Consider the following 27,549-nt stretch of genomic DNA (forward strand, 5'->3'; position numbering starts at 1 on the left):
TTTCATCTGCATGCAGTACTTACATGACGTGCCTGTCAGTTAGATAAAGGTGAGTGAAGAAATGGGGGGGGGAGAGAAAGAGAGAGAGAGAGAGAGAGAGAGAGAGAGAGAGAGAAAGAGAGATAAAGAAGAAAGAGAAAGAGAGAGAAAGAGAGAGAAAGAAAGAAAGAAAATAAAAAAGAGAGAAATAAAGAGAAAGAGAAAGAGAAAGAGAAAGAGAAAGAGAAAGAGAAAGAGAAAGAGAAAGAGAAAGAGAAAGAGAAAGAGAAAGAGAAAGAGAAAGAGAAAGAGAAAGAGAAGAGAAAGAGAAAGAGAAAGAGAAAGAGAAAGAGAAAGAGAAAGAGAAAGGGAGAGAAAGGGAGAGGGAGAGGGAGAGGGAGAGGGAAAGAGAGGGAAAGAAAGAGAGAAAAAGAGAGAAAGAGAGAAAGAGCAAGAGAGCAAGAGAGCAAGACAGAGAGCAAGAGAGAGAGAGAGAGAGAGAGAAAGAAAGAAAGAAAGAAAGAAAGAAAGAAAGAAAGAAAGAAAGAAAGAAAGAAAGAAAGAGAAAGAAAGAAAGAAAGAAAGAAAGAAAGAAAGAAGGAAAGAAAGAAAGAAGGAAAGAAAGAAAGAAGGAAAGAAGGAAAGAAAGAAAGAAAGAAAGAAAGAAAGAAAGAAAGAAAGAAAGAAAGAAAGAAAGAAAGAAAGAAAGAAAGAAAGAAAGAAAGAAAGAAAGAAAGAAAGAAAGAAAGAAAGAAAGAAAGAAAGAAAGAAAGAAAGAAAGAAAGAAAGAAAGAAAGAAAGAAGAAAGAAAGAAAGGAAGGAAGGAAGGAAGGAAGGAAGGAAGGAAGGAAGGAAGGAAGGAAGGAAGGAAGGAAGGAAGGAAGGAAGGAAGGAAGGAAGGAAGGAAGGAAGGAAGGAAGGAAGGAAGGAAGGAAGGAAGGAAGGAAGGAAGGAAGGAAGGAAGGAAGGAAGGAAGGAAGGAAGGAAGGAAGGAAGGAAGGAAGGAAGTTACAAGATGTTTGCAATTTCGGAGAAACTAACTCAGAGGCAAAGTCCGGGGAAAGTTACTATTAGCAGGACAGAACAGCAGCCATGGCAGGAGGGCAGGTACCGAAATGACAGCCCTCCAGAGGTCATTCCCCTCCTTATTAATGCACACACCTCGCTAACCGGCTGCGTGAGGCCGCGGACCGAGGCCAGGCGTGCGGAGGCCGGTGCGCGTCCCCGCGGCAGGGCTTTTCCCACGGTTTTAGGGGGGCGTCGAAATCCCCCGCACCCCTCCGAGGTGTGCGGCCGTCGGAGGGAGGGGGGGGGGAAAGGAGGGAGCCCGGGGGGAGGCCGGGGAAGCCTCCGCGGGTTTTGGGGCGGCTGACGGTAGACGTGGCCTCATCGGCCGGCAGGACCCGGCGGGCAGCAGCGGGGCCCCGAAAGGGAGCGGGGAACTCGTTTCGTGCCAAGCCGCAGGAGCTGCCCGGGGTGACACCCGCTGGCACCGCGCCCCTCGGCCTCCCACCGTTAAAAACAGAGGCTGAGAGCCCCGAAGTGCTCGGCCTGAGGGGCAGCACCGCTCCCCCGAGGGCTGCCCCCGTGTCAGCCGGGCACCGGGGAGCCCCACCGGGCGCAGGGGCGGCGATGGAGCGCTTTTATTACTATTGTTATTTTATTTTTTAATTTTTGCGTGTGTCCCCATCCTTTTGTAATTCATTCCTCGTTTCTCCCTCCCTGTCATCTACCGGGCCCGGCATCCCAGCAGCGTTTTGCCTTGCTCCGGGCAGGAAAAAAAAAAAAAAAGAAACAAAACCTAAAGGAATCGCTGCCGCTCCTCTCGAGGAATCTTAAAAACAAATCTCTCCCCCTCAAACCAAAGGGCGCCAGGCGCTCATTTAGCGGGAGCGGGGCTGGCCGTTTGATGAACTGGGAAAGGAACAAGCACCAAGGTGTCACTCATGGTTCCAGCCGCCGCTGGCCCCTCCCAGCCACTTTCGCCAAGGGCCCTTTGGAGCTGCTGACACCGCTGGGTCCCCCCCCGGGCGGGCTGATGAGATTAGGGGCAGCGCTGCGCTCCGCAGCCCCAGCGCCGGCACCAGCTCCGGAGGGCTGAGGAGGGGCACTTGTCACCTCGAGTTCCGGCGATTAGAGGCTTTTTTTCCTCTTTTTTTTTTTTTTTTTTTTTCCTTCATTTGCACCAGTTCGCTTGTCGGTTTCGAGGGGTCCGTGCGAGAAGTAGTGTCAAAGTTTTGGGTTTTACCTCCGCCAACACTCGTGTCTGGCGGCTCGGTGTCAGCCGGTCCCTTTTGTGATGGAGTTGGTTAAAAAGGACAGGGCTCTGTCCTCTTCCTTTCGGGGGACTCGTACGGGGGGACACCGACACGAGCTCCCTGCCTGGCGAGGCTGTGCACGCTCCCAGAAAGTATATATATAGCATATATATTATACACTAATATACCAATATGAGTATAAAATACTAACTATATACTAACATATACGAATAGCATATAAAATATTTACAACATATATTACATTTATATATGTTTATATGTTTATGTTACATATATCTCGTTAGTTTCTTCTGGGAGACAATGTCGGCAGCCCCGGCGGCGGCAGGCTGCCAGCGGCGAGGATGTCCCCAGAGCAGGGACAGCGGGGACCGGGCTGGCTGGCCCCGCTCGGCTGGCCCCCCCGGGGTCTGCTCCGCTCCCCCCCGCCCCAAATCGCCTCGCGTTTCGGTTTCCCTTGCAAAGACAACCAGCAACCTGGGTGAAGTGGAGGGCTGGAGGCGGCTCGCCCCGTCGCGGAGCCGGCTGCTGGAGGACGGGATTTTTTTGGGCACAACGAGCCCCGGCTTCTGGAACGGCCCCCGGTGATAGGAGGGCCGCGGGGCGTTTTTAGGGGAAGGGCACTAACACAGAGCCGGGTCCCCCGAAACCGGCCCCAAGCTCGGCCGGAGGCCGGAGGGCTGAGCCAAACGCTCCCAGGGAAAAGCTTAATACGCGCAGCAGAAGGTTAGCGAAGTTATTATCCTTTTCAATTCATTTTTTACTTAGAAACGCAATGGAATTATTCATTTTATTAAGGGGGAAGAAATTAAAGATTAGGCTTTAGGCGGTGTTTTACCTCCCTCTAATCGCCTCTGGGATCGGATTGGAGTAATCCTGACGAAGAGATGAATTCGCCGGTGCCTCGGATTTTGAGTGCTTGCAGAGATCCGTTATGATCATAATGCAAGTGAGCAATATCAAGAACATAGCTTAGGAGCGAATGAAACGCAAAACCGATTACGGGGAAAAAGAGAACAGCAGCTTTCCCGGGCGGAACGCGAAATCAACTCGAGGCCAAAGTTTTGCCCCTAATTCCGCCGGGGCTCGGTCATTCGGGCTCGCTCCTTTCCCCCTCGGAGCCCGCACCCCGCATCCCGCACCCCGCATCCCGCAGCCCCTTGCGGAAAGGCAGCGGCCGCGGGTTGCTTTCGGCCCGGCCCCGGGAGCATGTCCCCGCACCAGCAGAGCCGCAGGGAGTCGCGGCTCGGCAGCTTCATCACGGAGCCTAAAATAAAATAACGAGGTCCCAAAGTGCCACGGAGGGCTCGGGACGGGACGGAAAATATGGATCGGCATTGATTTGCTGTGCTGCGGGCAGCTCCAGCACGGGCAAAACGCCATTTCTGAGAGGGTGACTTCCGAAACAGAAAATTTAAAAAAGGAAAAAAATCGGTATTTTAGATCGTTATTTAATAACCAGTAAGGAAGATAAGTTTTCCCGTGTGCTACGGAAAGCAAGCGAGGCGTACCCGTAAAGAAGCAACGAATAACCGCGCTCCCGGTTCTCCAAGAGTGTGTCTCCGTTATTAAGGAGACCGGTGTAATTGTAATGGCAGGGCTGTAATTGCTGCTGTGGGATATTTACCCTGCTCAAATGACACTACATATTTTACTTTCAAACACATGTCAAAAAGTCAATCCCAAAAAGACCAGTTAAGAGCAAGCTGTTAACGTATTAAGTATATGGGATTTGAAGCCTCTAAAACCCACTCAACAATAATTCCCTTCTTCAGCACCAATCGAGAGGAAATTTGCCTAGATTGAATTAAACGCAAATTGCTCTGAAGGGGGAAACTCTCCTCCGGCAGCCACCACGGAGGAGAAGCGGGATGCTCGGACGCGGCTCCGGCCCCTCCCGGCCCCCCGGCCCGGGGACAGCGGCCTCGCCGGGGGGCAGCAGGTAAGGGGCTACGGCACCCCGACCCCCCAAGCCCCCCAGCTCCAAGACACCCGTTGCGGTCCCGACCCTGCTGCTGTGGGACACGGGGGTCTCGGCGGGTGATGCTGGGGACTGGGAGCGCTTCTGCCGTGTCCCCCAGCTTCGTTTTGGGGGGTGGGATTGGGGTGAAAGTACCAAGCTCCTCTGCTGTCGGCCGTCCTTCTTCTTTCCCCCGATAGCTTCGCTGTCCCCATAAACAGCCGGGGCCCGCCCGGAATAGGGCCGCCAAGTCTGGCCTAAATGCGTGGGGAGTGCTCCTTTAGGCGTATACGCATATAGAGAGTTGTGTACATACGTATATATAAATATATACCGTGTTATATACATATACGGTGTTTTATATATATATATATATATGTATGTATATGAATATAAAAGGATGTGTATTTCTTTGTGTACCCATACCGATCCGAAGCTTTCGGTATTTGTGTTGTGCATTATTTGTGGACTGATAAACTATACCTAGCGTATATGAGGGTTACTTTATAGATATATGTATAAAGTGCTCCCGAAATTAGAGGCACTCCCTCCTCCTGCCCCCTTTTCCCTCTCCCCCCAGCCCAGGTCCCGTTTCACCCCTTCTCTCCCCCACTCCGGGTTTGCCCCGGGTGGCTTCTGCACCCCCGCTCGCTGCTCTCGCCGCCTGGCTGCCGCAAGCCCCCGGCTCGTGCTGTGTGCTGTGTGCTGTGTGCTGTGTTTTCCTAAAGCTCGCCGCCACCTGACCTCGTTCTCGAAAGCGGCGAGCAGCCCGGGAGCTGTCCCAGGAGCAGGGCAGCCTTCTCCTCCCTCCCGCTCTCAGCCACGCACCCGCACACCCACGCACAAAGAGAGCTCGGGCTGGGAAGTGGCGAGGAAGCAAACAGCTTCCCCTCCAGCCGCTGCTGCTGCTGCACCTCGTTTGACAAACACCCCGGCGCTTGCCCTTGAATCGGGTTTCACATCCCTGTTTAGCGCTTGGACAATGATTTCAGATGATGTCACTTAAAGCCAAACAAGAAAATTGATCTCGGATTTGCTTGGCCTCTAAAGCCTGGTTAAGCAGATTGCCAAATAATAATAACAATAATAATAATAATAAGGAAAAAATACGAGGGGGGAGCGAGAGAGAGGGAGGCAGAGGGGAGAGGCGAGGAGCGGAGAGCCGCCTCCTTCCCTGGGCGGGGGAGGCGCGGGCGCCAATGAAAAGTAGCCGCTTACTGGGGGGGAAAAAACTTTTCCTGTTGCCTGTTGGAAGCGAATTGAGCAATTATCTAGTTTACCTTCTCCTCTTGGAAGTTAACGATTGGCGAGATCTTGGCTGCGTTATTGACACAACACTTTCTATTGATAGAAATAAGTAGCGATTGTCCCGAGTCATTGGTGCGCCAAAGTAAACTGTGATGGGCTGGCATGAGTCCACTGGACTGAGAAGGCTGGTTCCGCCGGCGGAGGCTGTGGCGATGGTGGCGGCGGCGATGCTGCTCTCCCTCCTTGCAGCTCAGTGACAAGAAAAGGGGGAGAGAGAGAGTGAGAGGCACGGAGAGAGAGAGAGGGGGGAAAAAAAAGAGGCGTCTACCAAAGCGGCTCAAAGCGGGCGAACAAATGCAATCCAGCCATGGACAATAGTGGCCACCACACGGCGACCAAAATCCTAGCGACTCCTCCGGCCAGAGAAAGCCTGTCTGCGAGGAGCACCATGATCAGCACGCCCAAGCCCCTCGCCTTCTCCATTGAGCGCATCATGGCGCGGACGCCCGAGCCCCGCTCCATCCCCGTCCCGCAGCTCCTCCACGGCTCCGCGGCCAAAGGCGACCCCAAGCACCCGCTGCACCTCAACTCCTCCATCCCCTGCATGATCCCCTTTGTCCCGGTGGCGTACGACCCCCTGCCCAAGGCGGCCGTGGCCGGAGCGGACCCCAGGAAGGCTCACTTAGACTCCTCTTCCTCGCCCTCCTTTAGCTGCGGCGATCTCTTGAACTGTGCCCTGAGCTTGAAAGGAGATTTCCCCCGCGACGCCCTGCCCTTGCAGCAGTACAAACTGGTAAGACCCCGAGTGGTCAATCACTCCTCCTTCCACGCCATGGGAGCCCTGTGCTATTTCAACCGAGGCGACAGCCCTTGTCACCCGTCCTCCGGTGTCAACATCCACCCGGTGGCTTCTTATTTCCTCAGCTCTCCCTTGCACCCGCAGCCCAAGGCGTACCTGGCGGAGCGGAACAAGCTGGTGCTGCCGGCCGCCGACAAGTTCCCGGCGGGGGCAGCCTTCAAGGACCTGTCGCAGGCTCAGCTGCAGCATTACATGAAGGAGAGCGCTCAGATCCTCTCGGAGAAAATCGCCTACAAGACCTCGGACTTCAGCCGCGGCTCCCCGAGCAGCAAGCCCAAAGTTTTCACCTGCGAAGTTTGTGGAAAGGCAAGTAGCGACCCTGTCCCCCCCTCCCCGGCTCCTCCTTTCGGTCCTTTTGCTGGCTCGGTTGGTTTGCAAACGATGGCTTTCAGCTCGGGCTCTAACCGCAATTTTATTTATTTTGTTTTGTTTTGTTTTTGTCTGCTTTGACTTTCAAGGTATTTAACGCACACTATAACTTAACTCGCCACATGCCGGTGCACACGGGAGCCAGACCCTTTGTTTGCAAAGTTTGCGGGAAGGGCTTCAGGCAGGCGAGCACGCTGTGCCGGCACAAGATCATCCACACCCAGGTGAACATCCCCCCTCCCCGCACCCCGAATCGGGCCCCGTCACTTTTTGGGGGGAGCTCGGCGGCGCCCGACCCTTCCGCAACCGCAGAGCCCGGCCGGGGTGTCTCAGCCTCCGCTTTTGGGGTGATTTCGTTTGCTTTCGGCGACGTGGGGCTGAGAGCCGTGAGCCCCCAGGGCGAACCCCCAGCACTCAGCCCAGCACTCCGACCCCAGCGCCCCGACCCCAACCCAGCACCCCGACCCCCAGCACCCCGACCCCCAAAAAACCGCCGCGCCTCGCGTTTCTCTCCCCCCCCTTAGGAAAAACCCCACAAGTGTAACCAGTGCGGCAAAGCCTTCAACCGCAGCTCGACCCTGAACACCCACACGCGGATACACGCCGGCTACAAACCTTTTGTCTGTGAATTTTGTGGCAAAGGATTTCACCAGAAAGGTACCGGCCGCCGGCCCCCTCGCCCTTTGCTCCCTCCCGGCCGGCCGGGAGCAAGCGGCGGGACAGTTTTCGGCGGGGAGAGGGTGGGAAGAGCATTTGGCTTTTAATTCCCCTTAGCAGAGACGTGGGTTGATCGGGACGCATCGCTAGCCTTTTCCCCGTGGCCTCGGAGCAGGGAAGAGGGTAGTTTTTGGGGAGCGGGGGGCAGCAGCGCGGGGCATCCTCGGGCAGCTCCGCTCCCAGCCCTGCCCGGCAGCGGCAGCCCTCGGGGCTCCTCGCCGAGCTATCGGGAAAGCTAAAGCCGTTTTTTTTTTGGTTGTTATTTGTGATTATTTCTTTATTTCGCCCTTGATGCCATTTTGGTTTATTCGCTAATTCCCTCCGTGTCTGTAAAAGGAGCGGGGAGGAGGGGAAGGGGGCGGCTGTTCGCTCAGAGACTCGCCGGCATTTTCTGCTGAAGCCGGGCGCTGGGGATGGGATAGGGCTGCTTTTTTGGTTTTCTCTCTTTTTTTTTTTTTTTTTTTTGTCCCTTTTTTTTTTCCTCCTCTTCGCAGCGTCCAGTTCTCAGCACCGGCTCCCTTTTGCCCTTCTTGTCTCGCTCCGCAGGCAATTACAAAAACCACAAGCTGACCCACAGCGGCGAGAAGCAGTTCAAGTGCAATATCTGCAACAAGGCTTTCCACCAGGTGTACAACCTCACCTTCCACATGCACACCCACAACGACAAGAAACCCTTCACGTGTCCCACCTGCGGCAAAGGCTTCTGCAGGAACTTTGACCTCAAGAAGCACGTCCGAAAGCTGCACGACAGCGCCCTGGGACTGCCCCGGCCCCCCGCCGAGCTGGGGGGCCCCGACCCGCCGCCCCCTCCCGGGCCGCTGCTGCAGCCCTAAGGGCCCCGCGCCCGCCCCTTTGCATGCACCTGTTAAGCGGTTTTTGTGTATTATTGCTCTATATCGCCACTGTTTTACGGGACTGGTTGGTTCCTCTTTTTTTTTTTTTTAAAGACTCTTTTTTTTTGTTGTTGTTGTCGTTGTTGCATCTCAGGTGGAGAGATGGTTTAAAAAGAGAAAAAGAAAAGCGCCAAGCCAATTTCTGCGGTATTTATTTGGGATCTGTATTAACCGAGCCGGGAATGCTGCACCACTTTAATTATTTCGATGTATATATATTTCCAGTATGTTGCTCCTGCCCCGTCTCCGCTGCCTGCCGGTTATCCCCCCCCTTCTTGGTTTCCTCCTCTCCCTCTCCCCCCTGAATATCGTATCTATATGGACAGAGCGGGTTCGCTGTGTACGGATTTGAAATTTCGGTTTGACTCTTGCACGTGAGAAAAAAAAAAAGAAAGAAAATGAAAAAAAAAATAGAATTTCTTGACGTGGTGGCAATAAATCCTTGCACCCGAGCGCGCCCGGCAGCGGAGAGCGCAGTGCGGGGGCCAGGTCCCCGAGTGCTGTTCCCCCCCGCTGCCCTGCCAAAACACTGAAACAACCGCTAAAGGCTTTAATTAAGAGGGGTAATTAGTTCGGATTGATCAAAGCCGGGTTGTTATGTTATTAGCTGCTCAGCGGACTCTGCCAAGCCGAGTCCTGAAAGCAGAGCCCGCCCGTCAGAGGCAGGAGGGGGTGACTGGGTTTGTGGTCCCCTCGGGATGGGGGGCGAGAAGGGCACAGAAAATGGATGCTCCCCAGGACGAGCATCAGCATGGAGGGTTTGGGGGCCCGAGGACAGCGGTGGGTGGTCTCATCGGGGGTCCCTGGGGCGCCCTCCCCATGGGGGCTGCCTCGGGATCCTGCTCTTGCCTCGGGTGTGCAGCACCCTCAGCCCTGTACAGGTTTTGGCTGTAGGGGAAGGAGCAGGATGAGGTGGTTGTGAGCACCCCTCAAGCGTTAAATCCACAAGGGAAGGGTGGGGGGACCCTCTTGCACCCCCCTCTCTGGGCTGCCCCTTGCTTTGCAAGTGTTTGTGTTTGCAGCCCGTGGGTCCAGCTGTCCGGTTCAGGCCAGCGGCACCCATCTGCCTGTGTGGGTTTGAAGGAGGCTGAGATGGGGAGTGAGCCTTCCTCCTTTCACCGACCTCGGATTACTGAAGTAACCCTCCCAGTACAGGGCTGTACCCGTGAAAAAGCTGAGTGAGAGCTCAGATCCACAGGTCAGACAGATCCCCACAGCACCCCAATCTGGTGAAGCTGGGGAGACCCGAGGGGGTGCACTGGAGCCCCAGCTCTTGGTCTGTTTCCTTCTGAGCTCCTGGGGAAACGAGGCCAGAGTGAAGCTTGTGTGACCAGGTCAGGCGTGGTGGTGACTTGGGCAGAGGGACATCGGTGCGGCCTACCGCGGCCACCTGGCCTTGTGCTGTGTTAGGGCAAAGCTTTTCCCGGGAAAGGTGGCAGACCTGCTTCAGGGGTGGCCTTGGGGGTGGCAACAGCCTACCCGTGCTGAGGGTGCCCTTGTGGCTGCTCCCTGACATGGCCCCATGGCCCGGCCCACATCCATGGGGCAGGTCCAGAGGCCTCAGGGCAACGAGACTGAGACTCGGGGGAACCCAGGTACTCCCAGGGCTCCTCCACTCTGCCCAGCTCTGGCTTTTGCTGCTGGAGGAAAGGAAGGGATGGAGGATCGGCAAAGGCAAGGGCGGTCTGGGGACTGCCACGTCCAGCTCTGCCCCAGTCATGTCTCTTCACAGCGAATTCACAAGGATTGTGTGTGTTTCCAGTGGGGACAAATTCCTTCCAAAACAGCTGAGTGACTGCGGCACCGCTGGTTCCTCTTCCTTCCGTGGTTGCCAAGGCAAACTTCTGCAGTGTGCAGTGAGAGGTAAGGTGTCCCGAAGGTCCCACTGAAATTACGTGGGTGTGCCGTTTCTGTGAGCCTCTGCTTGACTGAAAGAAATCAAAGTTGAAGTACAACTTACTTTTCTTATTGCTCAGCAAATGTCATGGTACAAGATACCGCAACTAAATCAATAAGACGTTAAGTATCTTTATTTACAGCTTTTTTTTTTTTTTTTTAAAGAGTTCAAAGCTACCCAAGTGTTAAAGTTGTAACTCTCACAAAAGTATTTCATTTCATGATGAAAGAATATAAATATAAATATGTGATAAAACTTAACCTGACCAACTTCAGGAAAGCATGTAACAGCTGTCTCAAATTAAATGTCTACATTAAGTCTCAAAACACCAAGAAGGCTGTGTGCTCTGCTTACCCAAATGCCTAGCAATTCTTTGCTCTACCTTGTTTCTTTAGGCTGTTTTCGAAATGCTGGAAGAAATGACGGCTCAGGTTTCCTTGGGCAGTGCCATATCATTTATCCCTTTTGTATGATTACAACCGCTGGAGAAGGAGAGAGAATTTCTGATGTTGCCTGACCATAGGCATTTTGCAGGTTTATACACAGCAGTCATAATTTTCCCTTCCCTCGTGTAAAAGATCTCCAGCCACCACATAATCTGAGTTCTTCCGTGTCTTCCTGATGCAAAATGCTATGTCGCTGAGGAACTCACGTGCGTTACTGACCCCATTTTGAAATGGAGTGGAAATGAGGCACTCTAGTTTTATTCCAAGGTGAAGTAGAAAAAGTCAGTGATGGGCATGGATAAGTGTTTCTCCTTCCTAGATTTCTTGAGGTAAACACTACAGATGTGGGACTTTACAGGGAGATGAGGATAGCTCATTTGTTATTTTGCTATACAGAACCATGCCTGTGTCAAAGGCTGGGATTAAAACATGTCTCAGAAGGCCTGCTCAGCATTACCTTTCATTTCCTGTCTTTCAAGATTAATCTCAGGTTAAGTGAATTTCTAGTTAATGGTCAAAGGCAATTCAACGCTGGTGAAATCATCCTGAGAGACAAAAGCTGTTATTTCATATACATCCAAAGCTCACAGCTGTTAACAGCGCACCTTACAGAGAAGACTAATATTTTAGTTTTCCCTCTCTCTTTTTAAAAAAAAAAAAATGTGAATAATTTTGACAGAAGAAATGGAGTCACCTGTACCTAGAGGAAAGGTTTCCTGGTGCCTGCTTGCCAGCCAGCACTTAGTGCTGTGATATCCGCACCCTGTATGACAACTGGTCACCCTCATCCTGCTAGTCCCTCGTGGGTGCTGGAGGACAAGGGCACTGATGGGTCAGGATCTGATAAAAACAGGGCTGTAGAGCTGAGCATTAGCATCCTCCGGACACTGTAACCCATCCCCCTGTTAATCACGACAACTTCACTTTAATACAATAATAGGTGCCTGTGGATCTCCGTAGCTGAGAACCCTTGTAGAGGAAGAGCTGTTGCCCTCTACCCCATGCCCAGGATTTCTCAAATGGGACTGAGCAGAGAATTTCTTCTGGGCTTGCCAAATGCTACAGTTACATTAACAGGTGTCAATGCTGAAAGTATTTCTGAAAGCAACAAGAATTACCAAAGCAGCTAAATGTCCATCACGGTAAAACCAAAATACAGCAACAGCAGGGTCTTCTTGCAGAGTCAGGTACAAAGTTCTTTCTGAAGAAGAAACGGTACTGGCTTTGCCTTTCCACTGATTCAGTGGTGATCAACCCCTTCACTTCCTCTGCAAAGACCTTTGCTTGTTTGTTAAAAAAATATCCATGCATATCAAAAAGTAAACTAAGCACAAAGCTACTCAAGGCCATGTTCCCATTCACAGGCAGATGAACAGAAATCCAGCGTATCTCAAGACTGCCCAAATTGGTATGGGACAATATCTAGCCAAGGGAATACATATATATTTTTTTTCCTTCTTTATTACCACAATGGTGGTAATAGAGAGACTAAGCAAAGCATGTGGGTCCACCTGGAGCCAGTTGACATGGAGGTGTGCTGGTGACAGCTTAGTTCCAGAACAGTTCAGTCAGTCAGGGCTTGAAATCCAGACGTGAGAAAGCTCCTGCCACTAAAAGCAGCAGTGGCTTCAGCTCCTGTAAAAGCAGCGGTGGTTTTAGCTCCGTACCACGGCTGTTCCCCGGGCTGGATCACTTCTGATCCATCACCCGGGGGTCGCACAGCACAGTGCAACCAGTGCTGAGTGGCTGGATGCCTGCTGGAGCTGCAGAGTGCAGAACACAGCCTGAGCTGGGCTCTGTGTGTGTGTGTGTGAGAAAGCTGTCATTTTGCACCAGTAATCTGGGGCTCTGCAAACAGTACAAAACTTCTAGTTTTAAAATGTGTCACAGTGTTATAAAGGGTGAGTTGTGTCTATTTTTTGTCTTCCTTTCAAGCTTTTATAGAAGTTATTTAATGTCTCTACTGTTCAGTCTCTGTTGTAATTGAATCCTTGCATATTTGATTAGGCACAGTATTAAATCTGATAACCATGACTGTGGAAATAAAAAAAAAACCTCCTAACTTTCTGCCCTTGAGATGGCTAATATTTCACCACCATTATTATGTGATTTCTAAGAAATCATCTTCAGTTACCAATCAATTAAAACACACTAGGAAGCTGTTTCTATGGGCTTAAATCTATGAAAAAATAATACATAATAAGTTTGATTCTGCATGGAAAATTCAATTGATACATTGAAAATGTAAGCATGAGCAGTTTATCCACAACTACATTGTCCTGGTTCCAGTTAGGACAGAGTTAATGTTCCCCCATAGTAGCTGGTAGGGTGCTATGTTTTGGATTAGGATGAGAAGAGCGCTGATAACATGCTGATGTTTTAATTGTTGCAGAGCAGTGTTTACACCAGGCCAAGGACTTTTCGGCTTCTCGCTCTGTCCTGCCAGCGAGCAGGCTGGGGGTGCAGCAGGAGCTGGGAGGGGACAGACCCAGGACAGCTGACCCAAACTGGCCAAAGGGGTATTCCATACCATCTGACGTCGTGCTAAACAATATATAGGGGTGGCTGGCCGGGGTGGGGGGGCCGGCTGCTCGGGGATAGGCTGGGCATCGGTCAGCGGGTGGTGAGCAATTGCATTGTGCATCACTTGTTTTCTTACACATTATTATTGTTAATACTATTACCATTATCACTATTATTATTATTATTGTTATTATTATTTTCCTGTCTTAATAAACTGTCTTTATCTCAACTCACAGGCTTCACTTTCCCGTTTCTCTCCCCCCATCCCAGAGAGGGAGGGGGGAGGGTGAGCGAACGGCTGTGTGGTGTTTAGCTGCCAGCCGGGTTAAACCACAACATACATGGATAGAATAAGTGTTTATTTTCAGGCATGGAATTGCTAGATTCAGTTGCAGACTGACATAGCATGTGAGAGAAACCTTGATTTATGGTACTTCAGCTCAGGGGGATTAAATACAACTAATGACACTAAATAAACCTTTTCAAAAAAAAAATTCTAAAACACCTCTTAACCTCTCGATAAGAAACATCTAAAGAGTTTATAGATCTGTATGAAATGTTGTCTAATTCAACTTGGAAAGAAATAATATTGAAGAACTTTCTAAATAGCAATAATGAAAAACTCTTGGATGATAAATACTTTCAGATGATTTTTTTTTCTGAACAAGCAAGAATTTGTACCAGAAATTAATTTCTGAAGTTAAACAAAATCTGAACCACAACATGTCAGAAAAAAAAAGCTTTATAACTAGAACAGGTTTTTATCCTTTCTTTTTCTATAGTCACCAGAAAATACAAAAGATTATTTTGTTTTTAACCTACTAGATTTTAACGGAATAATTCATGGACTCCTTAAATAAGTGATCAAAATATTTACGAGGAGTGCAAGAATCACTTTTTTTTTTTTTTTTCTTTTAAGCTTGCCAGGAAATACATTAGTCTACACATCATAAATAAGGATACATCTTAAAAAAAAATACTTCAGGCTACTGTAATTGAATACTAAAAGCTAGGGGCCAATGCTTTTTTATATCTAGCAATGCTTTTGCATCCAGCGAAACTGGGAAAATGAGAAATGAATTTGATGACATTTTTCTGTTTATGAGAACATTTGACTTCTGTTTGAAGAGATACATTAGCACAGGCTAGAAAAGTTAGGTAAAGACCAAAACAAATTCATAAATACGTTTGTGGACAACCTATAATTATTGCGGTTTCACATAATGAACTCATGGACTTTTTGATTTGCTAGTCCTAAGAAGCAGAGACACCCTCCCCTACAAACAGTATTTCTTCTGTTCTTGTGGAGTGTGCTGCTTTTCAAGGTATGTTCTTCTCACGTGTCTTTGGAAATGCAGTGTACAGTTACAATTAATGTGAAAATGTTAAATTATGTAAGCATTATGACTAGAGCAGAGACCAAGTTACCTGAAAATGGTAACTCAGTCTCTGCTCTAGTTATACACTTTTCAATTTTCTTGAAAAAGCAGCCAGAAAAATTGTTTTAAATCTTCCCTGATGCCGAATATTATTGCACATCATGCTGAACTGTAGTGAAAGTTAGAGTGGCCAAAGAGCTACTTTATTTTATGCAAGCAAAGGAGTACATTGCAGTTGAGTTACGTTTACTAAATTTAACTTAGGTCTGCCCCTGTGCTAATTACAGAGGCTGCTACTTTATAAGACAGTTTGGTGATTTTTTTTGTAGAAATGATTTTGGCCAATTGATGTTTATAGATCTGTGTAGAAACTTACAAGAAGATTTTGATAAAACATTAATATGAAAAAAAAAATTGTTGCTTTGGAAGGAATTTTCCTGAAACCAGAGATAACCAGCTAAAGGGTAAGGAAGAGTCTGCAAGGCTGGGTTCTTGCGTGGAAGGTCACACTCACACGCAGCCATCCCTTCTACTTCATGTCCTTCCAAGCACTTCAGTGTTTCTGTTCCATAGCAGAAACAGGTGCTGCAGTGGCAGCGTGCTTGTTTGGGTCTTTCTTGCTCTGTCTGCTTCTGTTCATGTAAATGACAGTCATAGCACCAGAGAGTGGATGGGGGATTTGCCATGGGCCCTAGGTCTCTGTCATGTAGTTGTCCCAATTACAAGTGTTCGGTATCAATATTTTGCAAGAGAACCATCCATTTTTAATTTGGATTAATTAAAAATGATCTTAGTATGGTTAAGCAAGTCACAGTCAGATAGAAATTATTTAAACATGGGTATTGGGGATCTCGGGAGCATTCTCCAGTCCACAGGCTGTTTGCTATTTTAGATTCTGGGAATAAATTTTTCATTCTGTGTGACTCAGAAAAAGATTGATTTTTTTTTTTTTCACAGTACTTTTGAAAGATGTTTCTTTCACTCCAGTGCAAAATGAAAATAAGCTCTGTAATTATGTGATTGTTTGCTATCTGACATTCTTGTTTTCCCAGCCAGTTTTGCTGGTCATGTTCTTTTTACAGGCAGTCTGCTTCTTTTACAGAGTTCCTTGCTGGGAATTTTTCATTTCCAAAGGAGTATAAAGCACCAACTTGTAACACATCCAAGGACACGGTCTTGCCCAAGGTTTCGATATGGTAGTACTCTCTTTTTTAATCAAGTGGTTGCCAAACACCACATGGAGTAATTAGGTTATGAATCATTTATTTTCTCTACTTTTGATTTCTTTTTAGTGAAGTTCTATTCAGAGCAATCTTGTTCAAGGCACTGCAAGTCCAATCAGCCCATCAGCCTTGGGCAATGCCTACACTGAGCTTGGGACATCTTAACAGGGAGCAAATGAACATAAATGTCTACCTTTTGTATGCAGTCAAAGGAGAGACACGGGTGCCTTTAACAGCATGAAAAAGGGATTCAGTCTCTCTTGTGTCAGGTATTTCCTTCCTTGCAGGTAGTTTGCTGTTCTTGGAGCAACCTTCTGAAGAAATACAGTTTCTGAAGCCTCTTTTTCTTCCCTTATGAATGCTGGGAGAACAAGAGGGAATCCCAGCAAATGGTGCTAGTGGCCACTTTTTGTGTTATAATTTGGTGGTGAAGTCACTTATCCACACAGCAGGAGGGTGGGGAGCTGTACCCTGCTTGGCTGGATTGATTCACAGTCCCAGTGTCATCATCCTAGGAGACAATCCTAGTTCCCAGACCATGGAGCATGCTGAGTGAAAGCACTCTGCATGCTTACTACTTTGCATCTGATCATTTAAGGTAGTGTGATCTGCTTGTTTTTGACTTCCTCCATGGATTTGGGCACAGTTCATCTTGTGTTATGTAGGCTAAGCATTTTACATGCTGGATGAGATGGATTCTGAGAACTGTTAGATTTCATGATTAAGCTTAATTCTTGTTTGAACCCAGTAAGACCCCTTAATGCAATCTGGAATGACTCTTTCTGAAGCCTCTGGTTGTCTGTATACTGCTGAGAAGACTTTACAGCCCATCAAAGTGCCTGGGCAGATTGTCCAGAAAATTATAACTGCTGTATGCAATGCGAAATCAGTTCCTGTTTCCAATAGCTATCACAGCTGAGGGAAGAGAAAAGTTCTGGTTTCCACAGTGAAGAAAAACTAAACTCATAGGAGACTTCTGCTGTCTCTTCAAAAAAAAATAAAAGAAATATCTCAGAATTATTTCGATTTTATTGAATTTTTAAGACAGCAATTGCTTGGAATAATCAGGAAACCTGTCCTTCATTTGTTTTTGAAAATAAAAAGCTCTTCCTTTAGGTGGAATTTATGTTTGATATTTGTGCCACCTTTCCAGAAAATAGCATTTGAAAATACAGTCCCTGGGAAACAAGTAAATTTACCTAGCCAAGGCTATTGTAGGCTAATTTGGCTATATAAACCTTCACATATTTTCCACTCACATATAATACTTTGGGTTGTGTAAAGTTGCATAACAGGGAACGCTTCTTGCTTTATCTGTGAAACAGCAGCAAGTGCAGACAACCTTCTTGACACTTGGATACCTATCAACCTCTTCAAATGTTTGAGAGCCATCATACCCCTACCTGATCGTTGGGAAGCCAAGAGGAGAGGAAGTGCTAGGAGTAGTCTCATTGGTCTCGAGACTGCTGGGGCTGGATCAGGTTGAAGCTGAGACCTAGAAGAGCTGGTGGCAATGACTGCAGACACCCTGCCCTGCTTTGTTGCCTCTGCCCACCACTGGCAAACTGAATTAACCAGCAGCCCATGTACCAGCACAGACTCTAAATCATTTGACATCTCCTCGTTGTGGCAGCTCTACCCGTAAGGGCTGCGATCCATTTGCCATGAAGAACCATAATTTGGCGATCCTTGATCTTGAGCACTGGGGCTTCTGCCAGGTTGCGATATCGAAAAGCTACTGTAAAACTATAGTAATTATAATGTTTTAATAACAACGATGGTCTCTGGAGTGTTTTAGGTAATTTTCGTTTGTTTGTTTCTTTCTTTTTTAGAAGGTGCTGTCTTATTGAGAGTGGAATTCACATCTTATTTAAGTGAATGGAAGAAACTCTCTCCTTTGAGTCAGACTGATCAGATAAGACAGTTTGGTAGGTGACTGTCCTGTGTTATAAGAAATCTAAAAAAGTTAAATATAGTTTATGGTACCTTAGTTTTAACTAATGATTTTGCATTCTGATGGGGTTTTTATAGCCATCAGGAACACCATATCCCAATCAATCTGTGCTCTCCAGTATCATATGATTTTACTTTATTACTGTTTTAAAAAATCCAGTTATATACCACAGTATTCTGCTTTCTTGTAAGAATGACTTATTCATCATAAAGAGCAGAAAATCTTTGCAATTTAGATAAATATTTTTTTAATTGCCTTCTCAGGGTTCATCTAATGTTGAAAAGCAGTCTGTTATTTTTATTAAAATAGCTTATTTTCATTTAGAGCTCAGGTTGAAGTTCCTTAAAACTTAGAATTTGCCACAAACTGAAGGTGGGACCAGCATGAGATATGGGTATTTGAAAGCTCATAATACAAATATGCTGAAATATTATTTGCATTGCCACTAAATATACATTCATCAGCATTCATCACATGATCTTCACAAACTTCACTTACATCAACCAAAAGAATTCTCCACACCAAAATCAACATAACATCCATAACATCACAACACCAACAAAGGCGAACAATTCACACATGCTCCACACCTTGTTCCTTCACAACGTGACAATGACCCAAGTTCTCCACAATTATTATCTTTTGCTTTGTGGAGATGTTACGCTAGAATCCAAGTATAAGAATTCTGAAGATAGAGGAAGATAGAAATATATCACAAAAAAAATAAATTTTGTTTATATCTGTCAAAGTGTTTGGATCTCAAAAACGCTGGGTATAATAAGTAAGGCACACAATATTTTCCACCCACAAAATGTTACCATGCTATAGTCCATTTCAAAATATGCTGCTGAATAAATATTTGCAGATAAACCTGTATTTTTTGAGTTAGTAGTCTGATCTCTTCAACAGACATCTTTGCAGTGTCATTCTGCTCTAGATGTATATAGCATGTAATCAGCCTTATATTCACAGTGGGATGCTTCTGCTAATTGCAACAGTTGTAGCACAGAATAAGGTAGCAGCTTCTCAGTGAGATCTAAACAAATTAAGGTTAAATTTAAATTAATCAATCGGGGAAAAAAACCCTGTCTGTTGCTTCTATAGTTCATTAGCTATTAACACTAATAGCAGTGTAAAGGGATTGCCAAGTTTCTTGTCATGTATTGTATAGGCTATTAACCAGTAAAAGGGAATAGGTTTCAAACGTGACTCAGTGGCCTAAGGATCTAACTCAGGTCTCCTCTGAGCCTTCCAAAGCTAGGTCCCTCGTCATGCAGACTGTGATGGGCACAGTCAAGGCTGAGCTCTAGTGGGATCCCTGTGCGAGAGTATCATGTACTGTTTGGCTTTGTTCTTTTGTTTTCCCAGGCCAGGAGGTTTTCCTGATCTCACCGTAAGAAAACATGCAAGGGTTCAATATCTACTAGCTGGGAAAATATTCTGGTATTGGCTATTTCTGTCCTGAACCATTTTCACACCGCTGGAGTAACTTGTTGTCAAGGAAGACAGATGGAATTCAAAATTGTGTGCCTTGTTGTTGTTTTCTTAAATCCCAGCCTGACCACTAATGCCATCATCTTATACTTGTCAATATTAAAGACAAAAGTGGGTCATAACAAGATATCCTTGACTTTCATACTCAATTAATAGGAGTATGCTCCTCATAATTATTAGGTGGGTGACTAGAGCACCTGTTCTGACTGTGAAGTCTAATACGCAACAGATCCCTCCCTGCACTGATGACACTCTCTTGAGATAGACTTTTGCACTGGAATTACACTGATTGTGTCTGAGACTATGGCGAAGCACAAAGAAACTTGGCGTGTAAAACCAGACATAGGGGAAAATCTTCATTGTTAAAGTCACTGACAGATCCTGTCATCTCTGTGAAATCCAATTGAACTAAGTCTTTGCTTGATGATTCAGTTGTGAAGGGCAGAGATTTAAACAATTGTTTTTTTGTGACTGGTAATTGAAAGCAAACAGCTGAAATTCAGTGGGAGGTTTTGGGAAAACCCAAGATTATTAACTTGTTTTTCCCCATAATTTCATTTTGCATAAGTAGTTAGTTCTTTCTTCTCCCCCCCCACAAACACTCAGAGGAAAAAAAAAAAGTATATTCATCCAAACCTGAAACATGATACTCACTTGTTTCTGGGGCTTTATGAATTCTTGTAAAGGGCAGGGAACTCTGTCTTATAACCACCCCAGCCTGAATCCCTGGTTCTGTCAGGGATCCCTGCACAAGGGCTCTTGGCTTGCAGGAAGACCTCAGCATCAGAGTGGAAGCTGCTCATAAATAACATCGTAATGGAGACACAGACTCAGATTTATCAATGCAAGACTCTGTGCAGATCCTGTCCTAGGCAGGTGACTGGTTGCACTGGCTACTTCCAAGATTGCTCATTAAATAGAGACAGGAACTTAGGAACTAAAGCTCAGTTGGCCACACTACCTACTCTTAGCCTAGTCACTGGCTTACTCTGCCTGGTTTACCGCGTGCCAACCAAAACAATTCCCAGGCACGGTTACAGGACTAGTATTGGCCAGAGACCCTTCCCACTAGGCAACTTGGATACAGCCACCCTATTTTTGGAAAGCAGGACTTAGAAGTTTGTTAAATGTATTCTTCTATATTCTTTATGCCACCAATTCCCAGTATTTACTGTCTGATTCTATAAAAACTGATGAGTTTGACTTAACATATTTTCTTGGCTCAAACTGCTCACAGCCAAAGAAAATGCAAACAAAGCAAGTGGTACAAACAAGACTTTAAAATACATGCATTTTCCTCAGCAAGTCTGTCCAACAGATACTAAGAATAATTGGAAAACAACATTTCTGGGGGTTTTGTGTGACATTAATCTTCCCTACTAGAAGGCTTTCACAGTCTAATTGTCTACGAATTATTTACCAATGTCCAGAGTCCCATTATAGTCAGTGGAGAGAAATAAACATTTCTGGAGTATGATTCATCTCTTCTAAAGTTGGTTGCACGATCTATGCATTAGATGTGCCTTTGTATTTATTTATTTATTTATTTTTCATTGACTGTTGAAGGAATAGTGATTACCAGCTTGGAATACGTGCCTATAGTTGTAAGCACGCAATGTTAAGTAAGTTAGCTGAATAAGAGCATCCTATGCCTTGCTCGAAGGCACATGGCCACATAGACTAGTTACCTAATGCCACCCACATATTATGCGTTTCCCAGAAAATTGATGCCATTCAAAAATGCCATGACTACTTATTCTTCCTGATAACAACAACACCCTCTCTTTTCAATAACATTTTTTCCCCCCCTCAGCTGTGAGATGTCCTTCGATATATTGCTTTGCTGCTAAAAGTTTTAGCAAATGTATCGGCTTGCATGTGGCATGTTTGCAGGCAAGTCCTTCTGCATGGAAAAACAGCCTGATGCACTTCCTCTGGTGGTGCTGTTAGGATTTTCTTTCTGTGCCAGCTATGTGCTGATGTTGTTAATCATGTTTCCCAAAAGATAATAGTTTCATGGTATGGGATAAACTTTATTTTCTTTCTTAAGAGATGTAGCTTATTTGCATTGTAATATCCATTTTAAAAGTCATAAGAGTTTTTTTCTGAATCTGTTTAGGTATTTACTTATACTCTATTACAATGCAGTTCTACTGCTAATGTTTTACCACAAAGCAGTTCTATACTTTGTATTGTAGCCAAAAGGGACTTAGTTTCAGTTGTTGCACAACTCTTTTTGGTGTTGTTCTTCAGTTATATGCCCTCTATAATCTGTGTTTTTTCTCTTTGTCAATGTGGGATGCTCATGTAAGATGCTTTGCCTTGTGTCACTTTGTACATAGCGCTGCACACTCCTTTCCTGCATGGTGTTATCCACATCTGTAAAAAATACCCTGTACTGTCTTTATGTTTTTCCTGCTTCTGTTTCTAAGCTGGCGTGTCTGGTGACATACTGATGCATTTTGTATATGTGTAAGTACTTGCTGGTCATACTTTTCTGCAATATTGTATTGTATTGTATTGTATTATATTATATTGTATTGTATTGTATTATATTATATTATTATATTATATTAATTACCGATGCTAGTAAGTATTTCTGTTGTCTCTTCTGAATAGCTTCTTCTGACTTTCTAATGTTTGTTTGTTTGAATGTGCAGCGGTCCTGTGTTAGTGATTTCTTCTATATTTCTTTTTGAGTCTCGTCTTCTTGTGGTCTTAGTCACCATCACGTCACATTCATCAGTGGAATCAGTATAACAGGGTTACTCGCTTACTGAGCTGCCTCTGTGGGTTCCTGATTTCTCTCTCAGAAAGCCCTTCTTTGCGTGAAGGGTCTTTTTCTTGACAATACGCTAAGACTCAAATAGTGCAAACAGCCTATCTGGATTTTTCCTCTCTGCTTCAGTGAGCTTGCCACTTGAGACCCTTGCTCCGCTGATATCTCTGTCTTTTTGCCCAATACCATTCGGAAATGAGCAGCTTCCTGGATTGCCATCCACTTAGCTGCTTCAGATCCTGCACAGATTAACACCATTAACTCCTTCCACTTAGTTCAGCTCTCTTCAGCGGCTTCTGTTCTTTAAAGTCCTTGCAGAACACATTTCTGGCATTAGTCTGCACAAAAGCCAGTGTCAGTTAATTTATTTCTGCTTGTACTCTAGCATCTCAGCGAGACTGCTTACGGCAAAGGAGGTCTGTCGGTGGGTACACTGAAATGCCTGTTAACAAACAGCAGTTGGAAGGAGCAGGCCTGCACCCTGGCCGTGCCCGACGTGTTACCCCAGGTCTTCAGCTCTCAGAGGAGCCCAGCTCCCAGATTGTCTGTACTGCTCTCGTGTCGGGCTTCTTTTGCACCAGCTGTTGAGAAGGTCTCTGGTTTCCCACCTGGGAAAGGTAGAACATGCCGGGGTGTTGGGCCAAGCTTGGCTCCTGCCACTATAATTAATACGAATGCAAAAAGGGCACAGACAACCTGCCTCTGAGAACTTAGTCCAGCTCTCCACCTGGGCTTGAGTGGGGCTACTACAACCAGGGCAGAAATACCCTTACACAGCAAGTGGGCCAAGCCATATGTTACAGACAGAATCATCCAGAATCTAGGCACAGAGACAGCAAGTTTCTGACGGCTTCATAACACCAGCCGTAATTTCACATAATGTCCTTGTAACACACAAAGAAGAAGCAACAATATATGGATGAGTCGGATGCCTGCAAAATCATTTGACATTGACACGTGTTTTTTATCTTTGCTTCATGACTCTATTTCTAATTTAAAATAATTTTCAATAATAAAAATGAGGGGTTGCAGAATTTGTGTGGAACAGCAATGAATGATTGCTAAAATATGACAGCATCATGGGTATGTTGTCAGGATATGTAATAACTCAGCAAAAGTAGCTGTAGTAGGGGAAAAAGTAATTAAAAGAGAGAGTTTTTTTTCCTGGAATTAGTAACTTCTGGTTTAATTGTGAGTTAAGACTAACATGACTAACCTCTATTGTATAGGGAAAATTAAGGGTTTAAGTGAGATTAACTTGCCCATGAAAAATGAGTTTGGCTGTCAGACCTCTGTCCTAAGGGAAGTGCAGCTGTTAATTGAGCCCCACGTAGTCCAGCAGGGAGGCACAAGTGGGGCTGTGCTGGGGCTGGAGCACGCTGGAGGAGCTCTGCAGGTGCAGGAGTAGCTTCGGGCTGGACTCTAGATACCCAAAGTGACTTGGGCAGAAGCTGTGGTGCCAGGAGTTTTCTTCCTCTGAGGAAAAGATAAACATTGTTTCCAGATGATATTTTTCATCTCTAATAAATCTTTGGCTAGTAGTGATTGCTCTTTGCATTTTCCAGTCTGTCTACAAGCCAGAAAGGAGGCTCATGCTCTTTTTACAGCCTCTTGGATTTCTTCATCATTTTTTTTTTCAGCTTCTAACAGAAAATGAAACACCACAAATGTCATGTAGTAATTGAATTGAACAGAAATTTGCAGGGAAGAACTGATAGAACAAGAGCATAAAGTCAAATGAAAAGCTTTTTTTATTATTATTTAAATTTTTTTCTTTTTATATAGTTAACTGCAATGAGTGATGTTATTAGGCAGAAATGATAAAAGATGAACTGTTTAAAACAATAACTGGATTTCTGTGAAAAGTGCTGTCCTTCCATGTTTTCAGGATTAGGCTTTCTTCCATGCTGTTCTTCTAAGGATGAAAGCCAACCTATGTGGCAAACTAACCTCAGTGACTGAGTTCAGGAGCTGGTCCAAGAACCCTGGCTACATGAAATGTTCACATCCTCAAAGAGAGGGTTCTCAATGAAAGACCAGGTCTCGAGACTGAGTAAAAATTTTCCTGGTGAGAAGCAGGACTGGGCAAGTGGCTAACATTCTCACAGAAGAGAGAGAAACTTTGTGGAAATTAGGTTTGAAAGATACTTCTGAAGAGAGGAAATCACTCTGATCATAGATTTGTGAGCTGGAGCAAGATGAAGTGGTTGCACTGAAAAATCCTTTAAAGTTCAGGGGCCAGAAAAGTCGTTTAGAGGTGGACTCAGGACTCGAGTGGGAAGAGTTTGGACCTGGAGGGCTGGAAAAGACAGCAGGTGGCAGAAAGGGACGGGTACTTCTGGATGAAACTTTCCCTAAAATTCCTCTTTCCTGTAAGTTGGGTGAGATTTTTGGACATCTGGCAGCCTGGTCATGGCTGTAACAACAGGTCCAACCATACTGCATATCTGGACAGCTAAGTGACATGCATGGGCATGCACAGGGCAGCTCTGTGATGGACACACAGTAACCGTGACATAGCCAGGAAATTTCTGCCTAGCTTTGCACACACAGAGTGGTTGATTTGGACCTGCACAGTAAGAACAGCACATCCTAAGTGCATCACTGCTGCACACATGCAGATCTTTACAGAAGGTGCATTGCAGACTCTACTCATACAAGACCCAGAGAAAAATACAATCTGTGTGTGGCATAAGACTTTTGGGATAACCTTGTGCCTTCAAAACCCTTAATGGGTACCCTAATTTTGGATGAGGACATGCACAGGACTCTGACTTGTCCCTGCCTCCCTATCCTTGACCTGGCCAGGACTTCCCCCCTCATCCTTTTCAATCCCAGTGCTGCACTGCTTTCTTTCTTTTGCTGTCAGGAACGCGACAGATCACGTTAAACTTGGATAAATGCTAGTTTGCAGTTGTAGGACCTCAACAGATGGTTCTGCGCATCATTTGTGTCACTGCTGTATCTGGGAGGCTTAGTCAAGAACCCTGTTGTCCTCCCTCCCCCATGCAGGTACCGTGCAGACACAGGACTTGGCTCTGCCTTATATCGCTTATTGCTGAACGATGAGATGAGAAATAATAAATGGATATTTACTTTAATCTAATATTATCCTGTACATAATCTATTATTATCTGGTGCATTGTACGTGATGTTGACCATTGTCTAAAGCTTGCAAAACCTCCAAGGACTGGACAACTATTTAAACTACATTTTTGCTTGCTTACACCTCTACTGCCTAAAAGTACAAGCTAAGTTTATAAAAGTTGTTTTTAATGTAGTTAAGCAATTGGAGAATTGCTCATCAGTAAATACTATTAATAAGCAACAGATTATTCAGGATAAGGATCAAAATTGATATTCAGCCCTTAAAAAATGCCTTTTATTTTTCTATAATCTGTGTGAGTGCCTTTCATTTTTAAGATAAGCAAAATATAGGGCTAAAACCAAAATTTATTTTAAAATGCACGATTCATCCACATTCAGGAGCTGACTCTTATAACAATATGATAACACAACCTTCTTTGAAAGGAGACATTCTCTAAGCAGTGAAAAATAATAGGTAGCTTGAATGATCGCGTGGTCATGGTCAAATAAAAGAGGCAAAGCCACTGTAACAAATTCACTCTATTCCTTATAAACAACTCCAGATTTTTAAGAAAAGAAACGTACTCAGAAAGAAAAGCATGTGTTCATCCTGATTATCTCCTTGCAATTCAGTTTCTCTTTTGTTAGAGAATTGTTTGGAGTTGAGGTTGAAAAAAAATAAAATTTGGTGCCATCAAGTGGAAATACTCTGTATTGCTGAGAAGAGCTGGCAAAGGGACAGTGCATGGATTCCTCAAGATACAGTGGCACTATATCTCATTGTACTGGTAATTTTTGTTTTCCCAATTACATATATTATTTGCTGTTCTTAAATTGTCAATATATCCTACCTATTTACATGTTTTAGGAACTGTCATCCTCCCCTATTATACAAGGCAAAAATCTTATGGCTTTTTGTGAGTTACATGCATGGCTGACATTACATAAGGACTATTCCTTTCTGATTCCCTTCCCTACGGTTTGTATTCCTTTGCATTTCCAAGTTTCTCACGGCAAACCCTTTTTAGGCAGCATCACCTGGCGGAGGAAACCTCACTCTGGGACATCCCCTTGCAGCAGCCCGAGGAGAACATCTGCCTTTCTCCTCTGTCCTGGAAGCAACTTACTTTTGTACTGGGCCTGGCATACTGTGGAGGTGGGTGATGTTTCCCACTGCCTGCTCGCTGGCTGTTGACCCAATCCCCCAGGTTTATGTTAGGGAGGAGTTGCACAAGACAAACTTCACCATACCAGTAAGAGCAGTCACGGGTTTCAGAGGCAGTCTCTCACGACTGGAAGACCTGTGCCCATTAAAATACACATTTCCTGCCCTCTTGAGGCTTCTTTTTCAATATAAACATGCCTGGGTTAAACTAAATATTTTAAGGCTTTGTGTTATTTTTACTGAGTTTTACCATGGATATCCCAAATGTTTCAAAACCAGATGTTTAGATATTTATTATTTTTAAAGCATTTATTTATAAACTGAGTTAAGTTTATTTTGAAATGTTGATAGTAGTTCAAAATAAAAGAAACTATTTCATTTTTGCTGACCTGAAATTATTCCGTTTGAACAGAATGATCCAAATCTTTGAAATACTTGGTTAAGTGAAACACTGAAAAAAACACGTCTCTTTGGTCAGTACTACTACTACTACTACTACTACTTATTATTATTATTAATATATATTTTTAATTTCGAAATTGCTATTACACCAAATTATATTCCGGGAGATCTCTCTTGCAATCAGTTATCCTAAATAACATATTTATATCAACTACAGTACTTTTTTTTTTTCTAGGAAAGCAAAATTGATGGATTTCTATTATTTTGATTTGTTTTAGAAGTTGATCTCGCTGTATGCATGCACATATACATACGTATGTATGTGTATTTATAAAAACTTTCTCTTCATGCTTTGGCATCTCTAGCAGAATACTCTCCGGAAGCATTATAACATGGTCAGATATAGACAAAAATAGTAGATAATATCCTACTCTGGCAAAAAACAAACAAACAAACAAAAAACCCACAGACACTCATGAAAAACTCAGCCGAATAGTTGCCACGTTTTCATCCCCTCAGAACACAGCAAAAGGTTCAAACTTCTGAATAAAGTACCACTGTTACTTTTGTAACTGTAAGGTATAACTTCTGCTTTTTTTTTCTTTTTTCTTTTTTTTTTTTAGTTTCATTTTTACTTCTCAATGAACTGTAAGGATGCAGTAAATTTAAAAAACATTCTGCATGGGGGCTGGAAACGAAACAATAGTTCTGGATCACCTCACTCTGGCTGGACTCCTTGTACAGACCTGTGCAACAGGCTGTGGGAAGAGGGATGCTCTGGGGGCCTGTCCTGGTCCTGCTCCAGGAAAAGAAACTCCTTTGACAAAGGTTGTTCTCAGAAGGAGGCGGGGATTGGTGCTGTTCATACACAGTTTTAGAAGCCCATTGCGTTGCGAAGG

The 27,549-nt window shown here is 45.3% G+C and overlaps 2 protein-coding genes across 4 annotated transcripts; one reads left to right on the forward strand and one right to left on the reverse strand.

The window, feature by feature from the left end:
- Nucleotides 1-913: 913 nt before the first annotated feature.
- On the reverse strand, nucleotides 914-5,593 carry LOC308187544 (uncharacterized protein; the record flags this gene model as incomplete). The annotated part of the gene is made up of 2 exons (XM_080575623.1): nucleotides 914-4,472; nucleotides 5,496-5,593. 2 exons carry the CDS (start codon nucleotides 5,591-5,593, stop codon nucleotides 3,965-3,967), a joined length of 606 nt encoding a protein of 201 aa, XP_080431749.1. The 3' UTR covers nucleotides 914-3,964.
- FEZF1 (FEZ family zinc finger 1) lies at nucleotides 4,466-26,154 on the forward strand. 3 transcript variants are annotated; one of them, XM_080575622.1, is made up of 7 exons: nucleotides 4,466-6,256; nucleotides 6,407-6,628; nucleotides 6,781-6,915; nucleotides 7,216-7,348; nucleotides 7,955-10,164; nucleotides 17,605-17,697; nucleotides 19,092-19,803. In XM_080575622.1, the coding sequence occupies exons 1-5, from the start codon at nucleotides 5,831-5,833 to the stop codon at nucleotides 8,239-8,241; spliced, it is 1,203 nt and encodes a 400-aa protein (XP_080431748.1). In that variant the 5' UTR covers nucleotides 4,466-5,830; the 3' UTR covers nucleotides 8,242-10,164; nucleotides 17,605-17,697; nucleotides 19,092-19,803. The 3 variants fall into 3 exon arrangements, with proteins under 3 accessions (XP_080431748.1, XP_080431746.1, XP_080431747.1); XM_080575620.1 differs by having other exon boundaries at nucleotides 4,466-6,628; XM_080575621.1 differs by lacking the exons at nucleotides 17,605-17,697; nucleotides 19,092-19,803 and adding an exon at nucleotides 26,112-26,154 and having other exon boundaries at nucleotides 4,466-6,628.
- Nucleotides 26,155-27,549: the final 1,395 nt, after the last annotated feature.

Source organism: Anser brachyrhynchus (assembly GCF_964034855.1).
Source record: "Anser brachyrhynchus genome assembly, chromosome: 1".
Taxonomy (NCBI): Eukaryota; Metazoa; Chordata; class Aves; order Anseriformes; family Anatidae; genus Anser; species Anser brachyrhynchus.